This window comes from Onychostruthus taczanowskii, unplaced genomic scaffold, assembly GCF_017590055.1.
Source record: "Onychostruthus taczanowskii isolate IOZ18803 unplaced genomic scaffold, ASM1759005v1 scaffold9, whole genome shotgun sequence".
Taxonomy (NCBI): Eukaryota; Metazoa; Chordata; class Aves; order Passeriformes; family Passeridae; genus Onychostruthus; species Onychostruthus taczanowskii.
In genome coordinates, this window is record NW_024506993.1 from 10,997,459 (window position 1) to 11,017,827 (window position 20,369).

The window sequence follows — 20,369 nt, forward strand, 5'->3', positions numbered from 1 at the left end:
GCACAGCCAGGCAAGAGCACGGGGTGCCTGAAGCTCCCCCCAGAGCACTCCCCTGCCTCCTGCTCATTCTCATCTGCTCACTTCATCTCATGGCACCCCATTTTTGTGCTGAAAGAGCCCATGAGCAGATATTCCTCACACATTCTGTCCTCTCTAAGGGTTTCACAGGCCTGCACCACGGCTCTTCCAGCCTGGTGAGTTCTCAACCATGTGATTACTCCTCCAGAAGTATTTCCATAACTGTGATTATTCCTGTCATCCCTCCCTAGGCCTTTCCAGGTGTACACTCCCAGCCAGGTGGCAGACATCACCTGCAGAGTGATCCAGGAAAGAGCTGGCAAAGGCAAACTAAACCACATCACACCTGTGCCCATGCCTTCCTGCATTTTTTTTTCAAGTCTTCAAGTTATTTTTCCTCCCCAGTATGTCTCATTTGAGAAATAAAGCACGACCATTTATGCCAAACTTAATTTTATTTATTTTACAAACAAAAATATACATTTATTCTATATTTTCTCTCTTTTATACCACCCCCACACATAACACACTTTGCTCAAGAACCACTTTAAGATGGCCCAAAGCATTATATATACATAAATACATAACAGGAGGAAGGTCAGTCCATGACCTAGTGCAGAAGCTCCTCAGCAGCAGAACATGGGACATCCCAGAAATACTGGAGTCCTGCCAGCAAAGGACAGGATGGATGTTGACAACCTGCATAGGTGATCCTTCAGCACTGAATTCAGATGGTAAAAAAGGCAAATTCATAACAGGCTCTTCACATTACCAAGGAGGGCAGGAAATTCCTTTCACTCAGGGTGTTGAAAGTCAACAAATACTCCTTGGGATGGAAAAGCAGTTGCTCCTTTAGTTCTCAACTGCTTTGAAATCTTCATCTCTCTTACTCTGTCCAAGGCCCAGGGAAGCTTTGCAGGCTCCCCCACCCTTTCTAACCAAGAGCAGCTCAGGATCAGAGTTGTAAGCAGCATTAGGAGCAGCAGCAGAGCAATTCAGGCAGCACATCATTCATCCCTTTTACAGCAAGCAGTCCAGCGTGGCTCAGGCTGACTGGCAGCAGTGACAAAGGTGCATGGAACACTTCTCTAACATGACAAGGGCTGACTTGGCCAGCTCCTCATCCAGCCCCTGCAGTCCTTGCATGAAATGGAAATGTGACAGGCTGTGACCTACAACAAACTACTCACCTCGAGCACACAGATAGATGGAAGCCTTTTTTCCCCCAGAAGTAAATAAAATAAAAATAAAAAAGGGGGGTGAGGGGTTGGATGGGTTGGGGCATGGTTTGTTTTCAAGGTGCCAGTGCTACTTAGAGGCCTGCAGGGCAAAGTACCCAGGCAGACAGAGAAGCTGCATTGCTCATTAACAAAATAAGGTAAGCAAAGGCCTGCATAGTTTAGGCAACCAATATGAACTTCATGCTCTTACCCACATTTTCTTTCCCTGTGATGGGAACACCTGGTAGCAAACACCATCTCTACCTGCTAATGATCCAAACCAACCCCTCCACACTGCACCTTGCTAACTCTTACCTCAAGTGTTCTTCAGGAACAGCAGTAAGTTGGGGCAAGAGATTCACATAGTCCCCAAACACTGCAAATTCCCTCCTTCTAACATCCCTAGTGGAAAGCTGCTTACAGCAGATCTCCACCTACCTGGAGAACTCAGGTAGGAAAGCACCCCCAAATCTAGAGGAATACACATCTTTATCCTTGGAAAGTACAGGATATCCCAGAAACCAGACTGATGCAGCCTTTATATGAACAGTCGCTGGATTGGAACACCATGTCTTGAAACTGCATGCCACACAGCTCAGACAACAGGAGTCCCTCTGCCAGCAAGGAAGAGGTTAATAAGAAGTTCCAGGAAGTCTTGAAAAGGACCACTCCCCACATGCACATAAGCATTTTCAACATATTGAGCCATAAAACTTACTCAGACCAGCAGCAGTCGGGGGATCTGAACTGCAATGTAAGGGAAGGACACTGCCAGAGATACACACTCACCTCCCACTCCCCTCCCACTGCAGCTCATCAGCCAGCTTGATTCTAGCACACCTAAGGGGTTTGAGTTTCCTCACTAAATTCTGACAGCTCAGACTCATCATAGGCTTCTGCTCTGCCTCAAGCACCTGAATGTCTCTGGAGCCTTCATCTGCAGAGTCACCTTCCTCCTTCACAGCACTCTCCGAGCCCCTGCCAAAGCCATGAAGTAGGGTGCAGATGGAAAACACACCTACCTCATAGGTTTTACTCTTGAAACTCAACCCTGATTCAGTGCTGCTACTTAGATTTTCCTGTGAGCTCAAATGCACAGCACTACAGCCCCCAGAGACTGGTTCACAGCTCCTTCAGCTCAGCCAGACAGCAGCACTTTGTCCTTCTGTCTCCCTACTGTTCAGCCACTTCACATCCACACAGTGAGCTACCAGCCTTCCCCAAATGTTCTCTCGGCACAGAGAACAGTTCATTCCTCTTCATACCTCTTTTTCCCCATACACTGAGAACATTCCTTTTAACCACTAGCAACTTCAACTCACAATTTTCAACAGTGTTAGCTGAAACCAAGGGTGAGCCCCAGTGACCAGCTTCCCTCATCAGACACTGTCACCACCTGTGCTGTTGCATTATGGCAAGATGCAGGCAGCCATGCTGCTTAGTCCAGGAAGATCATCTTTGGTTTCAGCCACCAAAATCTTTCTATATATGTACAATACAGCAGTCAAATCAGCACCCTCACCCCTAAACACCATTGCTCTAAGTGAGAAGCAAGTGCTTTCAGTCACTGAAAAGGAAGAGGTGCCAGCCAGGGCTATCTTCTGGGTCACATTCACATCTGGAACGTGGAGGATCAGGAAAGTTCAGTGTTTAAAGGCTTATGAACAAAACCGCCCTACACTGTTCTCATGTAGTAACAGAAAGTGTTCTTCCCAAAAGGATTTGGGCTGCCAACTTAGTTCCACAGTAGGTGTTGGGAAATCCTAAGGACAAGAGGAAAGCCATGGCAGGTAACCAAGGACAGACTTCCAGAGGACATCCTAACAGCTGCAGTGTCAGAGAGTTTGGAAGGAAAGAAATGAGGCATCATGTGATTCAGGAGCCCTGCCTCAGGCATTGATGGATTTCCAGCGGTCACTGTCTATGCTGTTGATGCTGCCCACGTGGTATGGCATAGAGGCCACGTCGTCCAGGTAGGCTGTGGTGTCAATCTGAGTGCTTGAGTAGAACCCAGAATCCATTCCTTCCTTCTTGGCAACAGCATAAGGGTGGGGTAGGTGCACATCCACATCCTCAGGTTCATCCACCTGACATTTGTAGGAGAAAAGGATCTTCGGTTCAGACCTGGAGCAATGAAAGATTTAAAAGGCGTGTTTTACCAACGTGCTATTACAGCCACCTATCCTTAACTGAAACTCATCAGCGTTAGGAAATTGTGTATTTAGACCTCAAACACTCTTTAAATGAGCTTTTGGTCTATAAATTTGTGGCACAGTAACTGCCATAAAGTAAATGCTAAATTAAGCTTTGCATGAAGTCACTTAAGAGATATAAAAATCCTGACTCTATGTGGGAAAAAAGTTCTTATCTTCAGGAGCTTTGAATTACTGAGGGCAACAGCACCTGAACACTACTGAACTCCACAACATCCTGGCTACTGACACAAAAATGAGTCAGAACAGGAATACACTTCAAGTTCTACCTGTGCACATCATGAAAAATACAAACACTTGTATATCAGCAGTTTTCATCTTTAACTCCAGACAATGTTCCCTTCTAATTTCAAAGAGAGGTATATTTTTAAAATTTAAAAGCACTTTATCTTCTTAGTTATTTTAAAGCCTGCTGTTTCTCGCTAATGACCAACAAATACTAAAGCCTACACTAAACCCAAGGTTTTCCCACCAAGGTGCATTTCCCGTGAGTGGCCACAGGGCGGCGACCCCGGCCTGAGAATCGCCCTTCCCAGGGCTCTTCACTAGCGAGCTCTGGGCCCATGGAACAGTCCTCGGCCGAAGAGCTACTGAACCCCCACATCCTTTCTACAAATTTACCCCCAAACCCACCCAGAAGACCATTTAAGCTCCCAGGACTCAATTCCTCATTAAGCACTTAGCTATCAACTTCAGCAGAAAAACTTTGTACTACACACGATGCTGACGCTGAAGAAGTGATCCTCAGGAATGTGAGAGGAATCCAGCCCTCAGCTCTGCATACAAAGGAGCCCTGCACAGGAGTGAGCAGCCCCGGGTCACAGAAATTCTTCAAGGGCAGAAATTAAGACTGGTCCTCTAACTGGCAGGTTGCAGATTGAGAGAACCTAAGTGCAAAACACTTAAATGACAATATATACCCATCTTAACTCCTGTTCCTGGCTACTCACCCAAAGAAACCTTTCAGGAATGCCACATAGATGAGAGGTGCAAAGAAGCTGAAGTAAAGGAACGTGGTAGCATCAACACAGCTGTCAACAGCAAAATGAAACATGAAGGGGTTTAGTACTCGAGCACAACAGAGCTGTGTAACACCACTCACATCCTCCCAAATGATCCAATTTCCCTTCAAAGTGTCCAGAGATCAAGAAAAATCATGCTAAACAAGTTTAAACCGATGCAAAGTCACAGCCATTGTCATCAACATATGTCACTGCTTCTAGACACTCGGGGGAACCGTGCCAAAACCCAAGGTCTGGCCAAGAGCAGAGTCTCAGTACTCCCAATTTTGACTCACAGATGTGACACTGATCCCTGCAGAACAAGTCTCCAGGTATAAGGGTGTCTCTACATTTCTAACAAACAATTTCCTCTCTTATTACCTACTAATGGCCAGACATCAGTGAATTCACACTATTACTCTCACTTCATCACCTCCAGACAACTGCAGCACACAGCTCCACAACCTCTCCACTGGGGAGTTTCCTGATTACTTTGCAGTCTTTTGGCACAAACCAGAACCAACAGGTTTATTCCTTCTTAGGAACACACCATAGGTTTGTTTTCTTGGGAGAGGCAGTGTTAAAGGACACTCAAATACAACACAAGATCCAGGGCTGCAGACCTCCTTCCCCAGTGTACCTACCACAATCCTTCTATGATATCCACACAGAGGAGGGCACTGCCCAGGCCCTGCACCAGGTTCAGCAGTGCCAGAATGCCAGCATAAATATAAAAACTCTTCCTGGCTGTGGGAAAGACATGGACACACGTGAATCTCAACCTCAAACACCAGACCCATGGAAACCTGTTTGATGGAAATGCCAAATCCAACACAAGCTTCTCACCACCTTGTCTCTAAGAACTGCTGAAGAACTGAGACAGCATTGTCCTGTCCCACGCTGGCAGAATTGATGGTGATAAAATGGACTAAACCAGACCCTCCTGCATGTGCATATGCACACATAAGATGGGTTTTGAAAGCAAGGTTATGGCAACACATGCAAAGATTCAATTTGCATGCATCTGGAACCAGTGTCAGTCACATAACTGACTGCAAGAAAAACTAAACTAAAACAACCCAGCTGAACCAGAAGCTGTGCCCTTCCAATGTACAGCACTACTAAAACTGCTCAGGAGGCCCTGACAGGAGCAGCAGGGTATGCTGGACACCAGGCAGATCAGGCCCAGGACCTGTGCCTGTGCCACACATATCCCCTTCCCCAGGATACCCACACAGGGATGTCAACAATAGCTAGAGAGAGAAGAGCTCAGTACAAACACCTAAGTAACAGCTTCTCTCTATGCAAGAGCTGCAGATATTCTGCAACAACAGCAAAAACCAAACAAGCAGAAGCATTTACTTACAAAAGCAAAAGTCCAGATGAAAACTGTTGAGCAGCTCCCACTTAAGCTTCCCTTCCCAGGGGATGACTAGCACACACACTTTAACATCATGTGTGCATTTCAAAGGAAGCTGTTATTAAGAAGCCATTTCTTAAGGCTCTCAGAAGATTATATATTTACATTATATCTACATCATTAACTGAGCAGTAGGTCTTGTTTTCTTAATGTAATTATTTAGCTACTAAAGTAGCAGTACAACTGCTCTTACTCTGCTCTCCAAAAGACACAACATACTAATTTTTCTAGGGATAAGTTATCAGTCCTTTGCCACGTTATCTAAACTCTGAGACGTGGAATACATCTGCAGCACAAACACCAACAGGAACCTTTTACTCCCATCTATGCTTTATCCTGATGCTGTATCCATCTATAGTATGGAAAACACTACAGTTACCTACAGGGCAAAGAAATCCGGTCTTTCAGAGGAGTTTTTGGAAGAATCACCACCAAGGAATAGACCTGTTGAGACAAAGAACTAACAGTTCTATGGCTGCTTGGCAACTCAGCAGTCTTTGCAGGGATGGTGTGTGGTATCATGCACTCCCTACATGTCTCGGGGCAGAGGCACAAACCCTTAACAATAAACCCAGTACAGATGTGAAGGCCCCACAACTCCCCCCCATCAGCATAAAACAGCTGAGAAACACGGGAGGGAGGAACATCTGAGCTCAGCTGGAACACAGCTGGCCCAGCTTACACCACTCCCACTGCACCTTTATTGCTTCAGCTTCCCCACCACATGAGAAGCATCAACGTTGTGCTGCAGGAGGGGGATTAGGGCATTATTGTACTCAGATCATCCTCCGTGCTCCATTTAGAAAATACAAAGAAGCTATCAGAGTGAATAACACATTCCTAGTACTTACCAGGAAGAAGAAGCAGGAGCTGGCAAGCCAAAAGTGTCTCCCACCATGGCCATAGATATTGAAGTCTTCTGCTGAGAGGTGGGCATCAGGGTATAGGATTTCCAGAGTGCCCTAGGAGAGAAGTGGCACCAACATGATTCTGTTACAAGCAGTATCCTCACTTAAACGCATATTTGGACAAGGGAGACTATGCTTAAAGAGGTTCAGAAAGCAGCTGGCCTGGCCCCCACTCCTGACCCAACCAAGCCCTGCCCTGCTTAGACGAAGTTACACACACAGAAGAGGAAGAAACTGAAGACAAGAAGTGAGGAGAGAAAGAGTGGCAGAAATCTGCATCTGAAGGAAACTGGCACCAATGACATTACAGAAGTGAGACTGAGGAAGACAGGGGATGCAAGCACTCCTCTGTCTAAAACAGACCAAAAGCTCCATTTCCATCTTTAAAGTAGACCTTTCTGCTGAAACATCCAGAATATAGTCAGTTTGGGAAAGGACACTGCCTTGTTTAGGAGCTACCCTTAAAGACAGTGGAGAACAAACTGCTTGTAAGCACTACTGAACCCAGATATAGCTCCAACACTTGATATTTTATGAGGCTCCTCCAGCTTTATCATGTGGTAATGATCAGCTCACTGCCTCTGCAGCCAAGAGCCTGGTCCCAGAACAAAGCTCTGTGTGTTATTCTGGCGCTGCCCTGAGTACAGAGACATGGGCTGACCACTGACACGCCGAGGAGGAGAATAAATCCAGACACAGATTGCATTGTTCAGGGACATGAAGACATGCCTAATAAACTGAGCCAGCAAGCCAGCTGCTAATCTGAAGAGAAGCAAGAGCCCTCAGCTCTCAAAGAGTCAGCAGACAATGGCACTGCACTGCCCTTACTTGGCAAGCACATGGTTTTCATGGCCCTTGAGGCCAAATCCAGAACTTGTGACTCAGGTGTGGAAAACCTCACTCTTGTTCCCAGATGCACTAAACAACGCAATCCATCCAAACCTCATTTCTTCACCTTACCTGAGCTATTTATGCAGTAAAGAAGACAAGCAGATACTATCTGCTTATACACTGCCACAAGCATTCAGTCTTCCTCCAAAACCTCATCTAAAGAGCAAAGCTGCCACTTTGGAGTCACACACTTAAATGCTTAACTTCAAGCAAAGTTCCTTCTTTTGCAAATTCTGCTTCAGTGTACTCACCTGGGTGACAGAATAAGCCAGAGACAGCACAGTGGTGATTGCCAGCACACGCTTCACGCTGGACTTGCTCTCCAGGTGACCTGTAATTATGGGGTATGGAAGTGACTGAGGATGTAATCCCAGCACTGGTTAAAAACAGTTCTTTTCACAACCAATAAAGGAAAACACTTTTATTTCCAGAGGCCTTCAAGGGAAGGTTAAAGCTCACTAAACCCTGTTTGGAGAGTTGAGCCTTTCACAGCCAAAAATCCTATTTACAAACTGACAGATTTTAGCTTGCTTTCCTCCTGTCTACACTAAGAGAAAACAACTAAGTCCTTCTGCTGGGGTTACAGGAAAGAAAAAAAAAAGTAATCATTCCAGCATCAAGTACACTGAGACGTTATAAAGCAGCTTCTCAGGGAGAAGAGTTGATGGGAGGCTGGGGTAGAGAAATCTGTACTGCAATATAATGAAGTAGGCAATTTCCAGAAGCTCCTCCCAATCTAAATTATTCTATGAGCCTTCAGAAGATAAAAAATGCACTGCTCACATGTCCCACTGACACGTGCAACAGTAACACCCACCCTCTCCTCTACCTCTGACCCACAGGGAGAGGCATTTTCACTTGCATAACTGAAAAATTGAAGATAAAGCATTTCAATGCAACCAGGATGGATCAAACCAATTAAGGATGGGATGAAGGGGATAGAAGGGCCCCCAGTGGGACCATCTTACACAAAATGGGCTTGAAGCAAAGATCAGACTGCTGATCTTGGCATAAAAATCTTACCTAAGCTGTACACTCCATCATATGAGTGCGGGACAAACCAAGCACATATAAACCCTTAAATCACACAAACCATAGATCTCTAAGTATAATGAGGCCTTCAGTCACTTCTAACTAAATCTCCACAATTTGCCCTTTGTATTTATTCTGTAGCCTCTTCACTTTATAGAATCAGCATCACCATAAATTTACAAACACAACCTCTGTGGAAGACTCTGTAGCCTCTTCACTTTACAGAATCAGCATCACCATAAACTTACAAACACAACCTCTGTGGAAGGAAAGGCAACAGGAAACATTCAAAGCACTCCTGATACATACCAAAGGCAAGCTGTGGAAGAAAAGGCAACAGGAAACATTCAAAGCACTCCTGATACATACCAAAGGCAAGGCCTAGAATCACCACACTCAGTTCAATCGCCAGAAGGAAGAACCTTGTGATCTCCCACAGGATCTGAGGGATAACAGAGACCAGACAAACATGATTAGATGGAGCCAGGAACCAGTTTGAAGTTAATAAAGCAAAACTCCAGGGGATGGCAGCCTCTAAATGGCTGGTCATTTCCACAAACCCTTCTCATGCTTTGCAGGGATACTGATCACATGCTTGTTCCAAGCCTGTTCATGCCTGTGGAACAGAACAGTTGGGTGGGAATGAGCAAATAACAGCTCTACAGAGAGGAAGTGGCCATGGTTTGCTTCAGTTGAGGCTCTGTCACTTGTTTCAGATGTGTTCTTGATACTGTGCTCCCAAAGAGCACAAGCCCATGATGACCTCAAAAGTGAAATATTAAACAAGGCCAGTTCCTCAAGCAGCAGACGTGCCTGAACAAACTCTGTATTCTGCCCTCTTCCAAAGGTACTGGTCCTTAAATCTAAAGCATATTCAAGTAAAAAGCACCCCCTGTTCCTGCCTGTCATTTGCAATCTCATGTTTTATTTGGTGAAACAAGACCAAAAAAAAGCAGGTGAGGCAATTTTTCAGGGAGTCATGCAATAAATCAGCGCCAAACCTAGAACAAGAACCCAAATTCTGGTTTATTAACCCTTCACCTCTGAACGGTATTCTCTTGAAGATATGTAATATTTTAAGAAGCATTGCATAAAACACCTCTAATCCCAGGAAATACACAGTGTGTTTGTGTGCATATATATAACAGAACATAAAAGAAACGTACTAGACAGAATAGGACATGTTTACAGAAAAAACTGTCAGAGTATCTGTCTTGCTACATAATTTCCCAGTTGCTGCACATAGCAGCAACACCATAGCTGAAGAAAAACACCTTTCCACCTCTTCTTCATTATTCAAGTCCTGGACCTACATCTGCTGGACAGAAGTGAATGAAAAATGCTACAAACATCCAGCCACTTGCAGCAGCAGCCCAGCACAATGCTTTGACAGTAACATTAAAGGGAAAAGCAAGGAAACCACACTGACCCCAGAGAATAAAGCCCAAAGACCTGTACTCTGTAGGTGACTCCTCTAACAGCTCAAGAACTGCAGAGCTTTTTGTCTCAAGCAATATTTTGCTACAAGTCAAATTACTACAAAGGAACAGCACATACAAAGATATTTCCTGTTTGATAAAGGTTCACCCTGTGCTCAGAGTGGTCGCAAGGACGTTCAGGTGTCAGTCTCAAAGGGGAAGCTGGTTTTATTTGCATTCAATACAAAAACTGCAACATTTTCAAAGAGCCACTGGAATATTGCAAGAGTAACAAAGGCCAGGTCTTGCCTATCCATTAAAGGTATCTAAATGTTTACCTCTTGAAAAAGAGACTCATTTAATCCCTGAAACAGGAAACTTTTGGTGCCACTATTTGTGTGTCTATTTTAGGAAACCCATTGTTTTACCATCCTGGATGTTGTGATGATGTAGATCCAACTATCAAAACAGGATTCCATAGTACACATAGCTAAGAGTACTGCAAAAAAAAGCACATTCTTCTTGTACACACGTAAGAGGGAAGCCAGAGCAGATTGCTGTGATCAGAAGTACACAAAGCACAGCCTCTAATGTCAGTGTTGCACCTACCTTGTCAGCAACCATGGCAGCATCAGAGGCACTCACAGTCATGGAGACAACAGCTCGGGCAATGCCAACTAAAGCCACCACAAATACCTGCAGAAAAAGAGCAAAAGGGAGCTCATGTCAAAAGGCACATATGCAGTAGTGATCAGAAACCCTTTTGGAATACCATTCCCAGGTCAGCTTTCCAGGCTGATCATGTGTACTAAGAATTTCCTGCAGCAGACTAGAGTTAATTTCCTGAAAAAGATTCCTAAGACCCATTAGATAGGAACAGTGCTTGGAATTTAGGAAGGAACAATTGTATCAGCCATCAGATTAAGCTCTGAAGAGTTCTTCACCCAATCTTTACAATAGTATCTTTAGTCTTCCCTTCATTCCACTGGGGCAGGGGAGGAGAAAAAGAAACAGACAGAAAAAACATTACAAAACCTCTGAATTACAAAACCAAATAGTTGGTATGTCTGACTAAACCAATCACATCAGATAACAGAAACCACTCAATACCAACTACCACACTATACAATTGTGACAAAACTAAACCTGCAGCTCTCTCACTCCATACTGACAATGCTCAGGAATGCAGAGGAAAAGCCACCTGCAGCCACCAGCTTTAAAACCTCTGACCCTGCTGCACAGTGGAACACAGAGATCCCCAACTCACTGCACGTACCATCAAAGCATGACAGCTCAGCGAGGCTCAGTTACCCTGTGCTGTCACAGCCATACCGTGCAGTTAAGAGCTCACTGGATGTATCTACACTCCATTGTGCAGACTTTCAACTAAGAAAGTGAATTTTTCCAGATAAAATTCTCTAAATGTCAGGCTGATCCTAATGATGAAGATAGGAGACAGCTAAACTTATCAGAGAACCAAGAGTCCAAGCTGATTCTAAGGTGGCTGCAGAATTGAAACAATCAATAAGTGACCCACAGATGAGTTTCTCTTTCTTAGAGGAAGAAGGGGCAGCAATGGCAAGAGAGCAATCCCTCCTGGGGTGGAAAACTCCATGACAAAACACTGACAAAAAAGATGGGTCCCTGCATATAATGGTGTTGTAGAGTTGCAACAGCTCACTGGAAAGGAACACATATCTTTTTGTTTCCTCTCTAAACAGGTAGAGACTCTTCCCAATCTGTTAACTCCACATTAATCACCAACTCCACAGAAAGCATTCCTCTAGAACACAACAAACAGCCAATCTAAAGGAAGACCTTACAGAACAGAACACACACCTCCATCCTCATTTCCCAATAACACACTCAAGAAATGAGTATGGGACTGAGTTAAAGCATTTTCCTCTAAAACTGTGTGCTGGATTTGGCTGGGATAGACGAAATCTCCTTCACAGCAGCTGGTTAGGGCTGTGTTTAGGATTTTTATGCTGAAAACTGTTGATAACACAAATGTTTTCATTACTGCTGCACTGCATTCACACAGAATGTAAGACATTTTCTGCCTCTTATCCCACTCCAGCAACAAGTTAGCTGGAGGTGCACGAGTTAAGAGGGGACAGCTGGGACAGCTGAGCTCAGCTGGCCCAAGGAATATCCCATATGGCATCATGCTCAGCACATAAAGACAGGAAGAAGGAAGGAAAAGACTTTCAGAGTAATGGTGTTTGTCTTCCCCAGTAACCATTACATGTGATGGAGCCCTGCTTTCCTGGAAACAGCTGAATCCCTGCCTGCCCATGGTAAGTGGTAAGTGAAAGCCTTGCTTTGCTTTCTCTGTGTGCACAGCTTTTGCTGTGGCTTATTAAACTGTCTTTATCTCAACCCACAAGTTCTCACTTTTATTCTTCTGATTCTCTCACCTGTTTCAGTGAGGGGGAGTGAGAGAGCAGCTGTATGGGGCTGAGTTGACACCCAGAGCATAAAGTCAGTTCACCTTCCTCCCTCTGGTTTATCAAGAGTTTTGTTTTTCAAAGCCTTTGGCACAAACCTCTACTTACCATATGCATCACAGACGTAGAAAGGTTTAAATCCAGACTGGAAAGGGACAGTATTATTTTTAAAAGGCTGAAACATTTGTGTGTATACCTGGTTATCCAAAACTGTCCAGAAGCCCAGAACCCCAACTCATGGCCTGAAAAAGCTAACAAAACTTCCCAAAAAAGATTCAGGTGAGGCTACTAGGTCAGATTTGGTTTTGATCTTCTTGGATTTTGCCATATCAGTACCTGTACACAGACCAGGGAAAGAGGAGTCCATCTAACCCAATTCAAACTCACATTCACTTCCACAACCTGTACTAATCTCACTGAGGAAGAGCAATCATATTATGCTACATACTGAGGCAAGCCAGGATATTAAAACGTTTCTGAATGGTATTTTTAAATAAATTCAGGTAGGTTCTTAGCTGCATTTATGATGTCCTGCAAGCAGTATCACAGGACTGGTGAGAGGAGCACAAGATATTTCATGTTTGTGAACTGTAACTGTACTGAATATACTGTTTCCACCTTAAGAACAATAAAGAACATCAAGTCAGGGCCACTTTGACATGATGTGAAAGAAACTAACAGGGTTGGGTTTCTACATTCCCAGGCTAACCAGAACTCTGTCACGTAACCATTTTCTCCAGCAGATGACCAAGCTTTTCAACAATTTTACACAAATTATTCTCTTTTCACTACCTCAATGGAAAGCTGGGTTTGTGTCCCATGCTACTTACTGCAAGGAGCAAAGAAAACATAAGATACTTAATTCCAAGACATCAAAGCAAGAAAAGAAGAAAAAAGGAAAAGGAAAAAGTGAAATCACCACAGGAGAACAAAATCCAGCGGATCTGGCTCCAGAACCTATTAAAAGCTGAATTCAAGCAGTGAAAAAAATGCCTACTTCTTGCAGTACACCTTCAACAGAAATCAGATTTTATCCCTGCAGGAGCTGGTCTAGGCTCTCTCCACTAGTCCAGTGATATTGTTCATGAGTGATAATAAAAATAACACTCATCAGTTCAAAGGCACAGAGTGGTACTCACTAGTATGTAGAATGTAGTGAAGATCGGGCTGGAAGTGACCCGGATTTTGGCCCTGGCAGAGGGCAGCTTCCAGAGAAGAAACATAAAGAAAAGCACATTGGGAACCAGGAGCAGAAGATCCCAGTAGCGGACTCTGCAAAAAAATAAATAAACCAGGTTTTATGCCTGATCTTCAGCCTCTAGAAAGGAAGGCACCATCCCCAGTCCCTTCTCAACCAAACTGAGAAACAGAGCAAGCTCTTTCCCTTGGTCCAGGGTCAGACTGTGGTCCCATTTCCTCCAACTCACCTGGACTTCCCAATGTCTTCATAGAGCAAGAGCAGGCACTTGTGCGGCACCGTGATGTTGGTGTCGTTGATCACGCGCGTTGTCATTGGGGACAGAGTTGTCACATTATCGAGCGCCGTCACCAGGGCAGTCGAATGTGTGATGTTGTCAGACACAGAGAATGTCATCACAGACATCATGGACTGGAACATCCTGTCCTCCTTCTGGTCCAGATCAAACAGAGCAAGACAACCACAGCAGAGAAAAAAGCAATATTAAATCAGTTGTGAGTCACAGCTAAAAAAACACATCCTTGACATTAAGCCCCTGCACAACTGCATCCTGCTTGGTACAGCCAATTATCATCATGTCAAAGCCTGTATTACACAATGAAATGCCACCTGCCCTGTCTGCACACAGCCATTAGGGTGGTCAGTACAAAACCACACTTTGATATCAGAGTAACAAACACCTTCAAATGGTGCTGTGTAGGATTAAATTTTGTCACTTTGACCGATTCCTAGAAGAAATCAAGTCTCAACAGCAATATATGGCATCATCAGATAGAGACAAAAACCCTACTTTACCAGGACATTTCTTCTTGGTCCTAAGATCAGGAAGGGACAGTCAATAATTTGATTTCATACTGCAAAAAAAGGTGAAGGTCCCTCCTAAAACCCCATTGCTGCTACCAGCTCTGATGTCTGAGAGCAGGGAGAGCCTCACATACACCCACCTAAAGGAACTGTAGTCTTTCAAACCCAACACTGGCAAAAACCAACATGCAGCATTCTTTTCTAACCCTCTGCAAGACACCAGAATGATTCTATTTTTGAGCAACCCTCTTCCCACCCTAAAGTAGAACCCTGACTGTTAAGGTACTTCAGTAGCTACAAGCTGGATGCAAACACACGGTCCAATCACCCCTCCTGACAATCCCCAAAAGAGAGATCACAGACAACCCACAGATGCACAAATGATAAATCTCTGACAGCCAACATCTTAAAGATGCACATTGCCAGGGACAGCACTCCAGCAGTCTGTGTGTTATAGCTAATCCAGGATTTATTTTAAAAAAAAAATCTCCCTGTTTGACTCCAGGCCTGACTTGCGTGGTGAAAACTGACAGCCCCCATGACAGGGCTCAGAAGGTATTTTCCCTCAGAGGTTCTGAGTGAGTCACAAGCTGGAAAGCAACAGCACAGCCCTGTATCATCTGCTGAGCTTTTAGAGTTCAGTAGAACCTTCTTCAGAGACTTGCTTGAGACTGTCACAGGCTATTCTTTCTCTTCAGAGGCTGACACACTTCCCAGGTTCTCTAAGGGGCAAGGGAATCATCCCATCCTTAGCCAACAAACCTTGCCTTTGATTCACCCCTGCTGACAGATATTCCCTGAGCTGGGATTTTCCTTTGTGGCTGCCATACACTGTGCTGCACAAGAGGCATCACAGTAAATAAACACACAGATCTGGAAGGAGCAGCTTTGTGCCAAGATGGCAAAGCCTGGGTCAAAAAATTCAACTTCTAAGTAGACATTCCAGCAAACGACCTTCACATTCCAAACTTCTCTCTGGAAGTGTCCTCTCTTCCCTCCAGCTACTCGCTTCTCTGAACTGTTAAGAGAAGAATTTTCTCATAACAATTTTGCTCCATTCTCTTCCTTTCTAACACCACTACACAGCAGTAGAGGTGAGGTCAAGAACGGTCACATTTGCCAACACAGAAAAATTGCTGTATGATTTTTTAAAAAGCTGGGGAAAAGTAAAGAAGAACCTCACAGACCACAGGCAGAATAACATTAACTGAGAACCATCACAACCTCCTAGTAACTCTTCTGGGACAAAATTCCATCTGCCTGTCACACTGAAAAAAGCTCAAGTCTAAAGATGTGAAAGATTTACATTAGCAAAACAACTTCTTATGAAAAGAGCAAACAGGCTCCATTATTCTTCTCCAGAAGCCACCACTATCACACAACAGCAGCTGCTGATAAGGAGAGGAGTTGGCCACATGTAACAGAAGTCCAGTCACGAGGTTTCAAAGGGCAAAGCAGAATCAAGCTCACCTCTCAGCCAGGCTGCTCACTGTAGTCTGGTATTTGTATTCTTCCTCCCCACATAAAGTGTACACAAAGCACAGCAACAGAACAGCCAACGTGATAAGAGAGGGCAGCCAAGGCCACCAGACAGACAGCACTGTGGTCATGCTTTTCTAACAGCTAAGGCCCACAGCAACGATGTGGAGAACTGGCCCACTTCTGTCTAAACCAAAGCAAAAATCCCACAGCAACAGGACCAGGAATTGAGGGAAAGGATCCAACTAGGGGCTGTAACCCAGCAACACTGCTCCTTTCAGCACACTGTCTTTGCCCTGTCTAGTCCCCAATAAGTCCAGTCAGCTGAGCATATCCAAGAGTTCACTCACCACACCCTGCTTCCATGGGACTGCCTGCTTCAGCCAGCCCAGCCCATGGTGGGTAAAATCACCCCAGAGCTGCCTGGAAAGGAAGCAGTGCTGCTGTCCTGGTCTCCCCTTTTCATCCACCAGGCAGCTCTGTACCCCAGAACACAAAATAACATGTTTTTCTACACTCCAGATGAAGTCAGGCTGATTTGGTGAAGGCCCTGGATTGGCTGCATCCAGACTAAGAACATGGGCATGATTCCTGGGTGCAGTGACAGAGCACTGGGAAGGGCTCTGCTGCACCTTCAGGGAAATGTTATCTCACCAATGCATACTGGTCCTTCAATCATGGCACTGTAACAGTATCAGGGCTCAGTGAAATTCAGACCTCACATCACTGGCAATTGTCTCTTCCTTCAAAGCCCACCTACAGAAAGGTGAATTACAAACTGCACAAGTTGCAGCTGTAATAAAAAAATCAAAACAGCATCAGAAAGTCTCTTACATACAGATCGTGACAGAATTAAGACTGCTTCTTATGATACTGTATTTGTGCAATAAAAACCGCACTGACCAGATCCCTGCTCAACTAATATAACTGTTACTTCAGTAACTTAAATGCTTAAAACTACCCCAGAACACTGCAAGCAAAAAAAAAAAAAAAAAAAAAAAAAAATACCCCAGAACACAACAAGTTTAAAAAAAAAAAAAAAATCACCAAAAACCAAAAACCCTAAACAAAAGAAATAAAAAGAAAAGTTTGTGGGGTTTTTTTGGTTTTTTTCTTAAAATTTAAGACAGGGATTTTCCCCCAGTAACTTTTTTTTTTGGTTCCCTCTTCCTATTTAAGAAATCACTTCAACCCACTCTTTTGGTCACAATAGTTGCATTTTTCACTTCACTCTTAAAATTTAAGACAGGGATTTTCCCCCAGTAACTGAGGCGCTCCCTTCCAGTTTCTCACATCTCGTTCTGAACTAAGCTTAAAAATAAAGGAACTGCAATAAGGGGAAAAAGAAAAAGAAAAAAAAAGAAAAGAAAAATACCGAAAGCAGAAGTATAAAAAAAAAGCCCAAACCCTCAGAGACAGAGAACTATGACCCAGAGGCGGATTACAGCAATGCATATCCCGGGGTTTTTTCTGTTTTGGTTTTGATTCCTGTGGAAGGCGGGTGCACAACACGCAGGGAAAGCAGCAGAGCGCGGTCACTCGGCTCCAGGCTGGCGAGGACGCTCCGCCGGCCTCAGGCACAGCTGGAGACCCGCTGCAGTTCCACCCCACCTTCAGCTGCCCACAGGTGCCCCGGGGCTCCGGCCGCGGGGCTCCCGGGCTGCACCAGGCGGCCCCCGGAGGCCCGCGGCCCCGCTGAGGCGCCGCAGTGTCGCTCCCTCCCTCCGTCCCTCCGCACTGACCCCTCCCGCGGCCCCGCTCCGCTCGTACCCGCCGGGCCCCGTTCGTGGCCAGCCCCGCTCCCGCCGCCGCCGCTCAGTCGCGGGGTCCCGGCCCCGCCATCCCGGCCCCGGGCCTGCCGCTCCCCTCAGCCGGGGAGCGTCGCTGAACACAGGCCGGAGCGCAGCGCCGCGCAGCCAAGCGAAGACGCGGCCGCCACAGCCGGGGCTTGTCGGCTGATCCCAGGAGCGCTATTGAGAGACGGTCCCCGAGAGGTCCGCGGCTGGACCAATCAGAGAGCGGCTCCTGTCAAAGGGCCCGAAAGAAGTGCGGAGCGAGCCAATAGAAAGGACCGGGAGGCGGGACTAAGGGGGCTGGTCCGCCGCGCTTTAAAGGCGCCTCGTCCCCCACACACCTGTGGGTCGCCAGCCCGGCGGGCAGCGGCGGCGACGGGCAGGGAGGTGACCCCGGGCTGGGAGGGTCGTTCTGCCCGTGCAGGGCAGGCTCTGTCCTCTCCAGCCCGATCCCACAGCCCGACATCCCACCCAAGAACGAGCGCTCTGCCATCCTGCACCCACCGTCACGCTCCGCGGGAATTCTGTGCGGCCTCTGGATGCAAGGCGGGGCAGTTAATAATTGAGGGAGATCCGCGGTAATAAGTTCCTGCAGGGGAGAATGATTAACAACCTGCGAGTTTGGCTTTTAAGGAGAGTTCAAAGCTGACTGAAGAAGCTTGGACAACAGCTGCTAAAGGGAAATGCGATCAATAATTAGAAGGATTTCGAGGTGCGAATGCCAGGCAGACGAAAGAGACGCTCGGTATCGTAAACAAGGAAGTAACTGTGACAAATGAGCCAAGATTTATTTAGGAAATTAAAGGAAATAACCAGCTAAGCACCAGCACGTTATTCTCGGCAGTGAGAGCTGACTGGCAGGGAAGTTCCAAGGAGAATGTTTGTTACCTGAGTCATTGCAAGGACTGCAGGATGCATCCTGGCACGGGTTTCTACCTGTGGCTCACCTGTGGCTGCAGGGTTTGGTTCTGTAGGAATAAAAGGCTTTAGCTACGCTGAAATTTGCTGTACAGAGCCTACACCTCTTTAGAGGATCCCTACCTTGGTCAAGTTGGCACGTTCTGCTCTAGCAAACGCCGGACCCAGAGGGTCCAGGCCCTCCTCACACACGGATGGATCTTCCTCGGCTTAACTCTGCTTGATCCTCTTCTTAGGTCAAATTTTCCAGCTGTTCCTCAGCGAGCCTCATGAAGGGGTTGTACCTGGAGATTTGCCTGCCTCAGCCCTATTCTGCTGATTTTCCACTGGGTTGAAACAGGTTTTCGTGCTGGTGTCATGCCTTTGGAATGACATCTGGAGAAGTCAGTCCTTAGCTTGTCTCATTTCACACTGTCGTTCAGGTTAATGATATGTTGCAATATTTTGACACGTTCCATTTAGGGATCCAAGCTCAAAGGCTTGGCTGACACAAAGATCTCTGAGTTACAGAAGGGACATTTCTGTTTAGAGAGAGGTGGAGTGTTTCTGCCTAAGAAGTGCCTTGGTAACAGACAAGTAAAATCCATGTCTTCTCACTTGTTGCCTCAGGCACTAACTAGTTGAATGTGTTACCTCCCACATAACTGTCAGAAGGAGAGATTTTGCTTTCCAATCCACCTGCTTTTCCCATGTGATTCAGTTTGAGGCTAGAGCCCAGTAACTGGGACACCAGATCCAAAAGCTGTTTCGTGGTCAGGAGACTGCTGGATGCCACTGCAAGGACCGTGACACTTCAGCTCCTGCCTTCCTTCATGTGAGCTCGTGAGAAACAGGAGGTGGGGCATCCACACTTACTGCTCCTTTGAATTAACCAGCCCTGCCTGTCAGCCCCCACATGGTGTGGGCAAACATAACTCCCCTCTTCCCACCTCCAAGGACTGCTCCATGTCCTTAACTGCACACATCCTTCCACTTCAGCTGGGCACCGCTGCTCTGTGTGGCATCTCCAGCCAGCACCTAAAGATGGCAGGGCTCACTCGCTCTGTCCTTGCTGTGTCTCCTGGTGCTGCTGGGCTGAAGCAGGACAAGAGGTGATGTTCAGCAGCCTTGATACAACCTTGTGGGCCCCATGGAAAGCTGGCACTTGTTGCTCTACCTGCTGTAGCCTGCTGTGCTGTGCCAACCTCACCTGCCTTGCAGGTGTCAGAGGTAGAAGATGCAGACATGGTGACCAGGACAGCATTACACCTTCATGTAATCACTAAATTCCCCTCTTCTGAGACATTTTATCTCTCTCAAATACTCTTTCAGTTTTTATTAGATCAGTCTGCAGGATATTATTTCTGATTTGAAACTGCTTTGCTGTTCAGATGCTGAGCAACTGCAGGGACAGATGTGCCTGTCTTGTTTCAAAGCTGTTCTACCAACTTGCTGATTTCTAGTGTTGGGCATAAATTTGCACCAGAGATACCACCTGGACTGCACCCCTGTGTCTCTGCCTTTTTTTTTTTTCCAAGGGGAATTCAGTCACCAGGGCTCTTCCTGTGCTGCAAGAAGCCACGAGTCTGCAAAATCCTAGTGGTATGGTTGGATATTCAGCAGTTTG

General features: G+C 45.9%; 1 protein-coding gene across 1 annotated transcript; it reads right to left on the reverse strand.

The window, feature by feature from the left end:
* Nucleotides 1-458: 458 nt before the first annotated feature.
* Nucleotides 459-18,020, reverse strand: TPRA1 (transmembrane protein adipocyte associated 1). The gene is made up of 11 exons (XM_041425807.1): nucleotides 17,823-18,020; nucleotides 13,999-14,201; nucleotides 13,711-13,843; nucleotides 10,731-10,817; nucleotides 9,073-9,145; nucleotides 7,923-8,002; nucleotides 6,724-6,834; nucleotides 6,256-6,316; nucleotides 5,097-5,199; nucleotides 4,402-4,482; nucleotides 459-3,362 (listed from the first exon to the last, which is right to left on the reverse strand). Exons 2-11 carry the CDS (start codon nucleotides 14,187-14,189, stop codon nucleotides 3,128-3,130), a joined length of 1,155 nt encoding a protein of 384 aa, XP_041281741.1. The 5' UTR covers nucleotides 14,190-14,201; nucleotides 17,823-18,020; the 3' UTR covers nucleotides 459-3,127.
* Nucleotides 18,021-20,369: the final 2,349 nt, after the last annotated feature.

Excerpts from the sequence above, each read along its gene's own strand:
- TPRA1 (XM_041425807.1), bottom strand. The coding sequence starts at position 14,189 with ATGTTCCAGTCCATGATGTCTGTGATGACATTCTCTGTGTCTGACAAC. Across the intron at positions 13,844-13,998 it reads GAAGACATTGGGAAGTCCAG|AGTCCGCTACTGGGATCTTC; the intron begins GTGAGTTGGAGG and ends ATTTTTTTGCAG. Across the intron at positions 6,835-7,922 it reads TGGCTTATTCTGTCACCCAG|GGCACTCTGGAAATCCTATA; the intron begins GTGAGTACACTG and ends CTTCTCTCCTAG.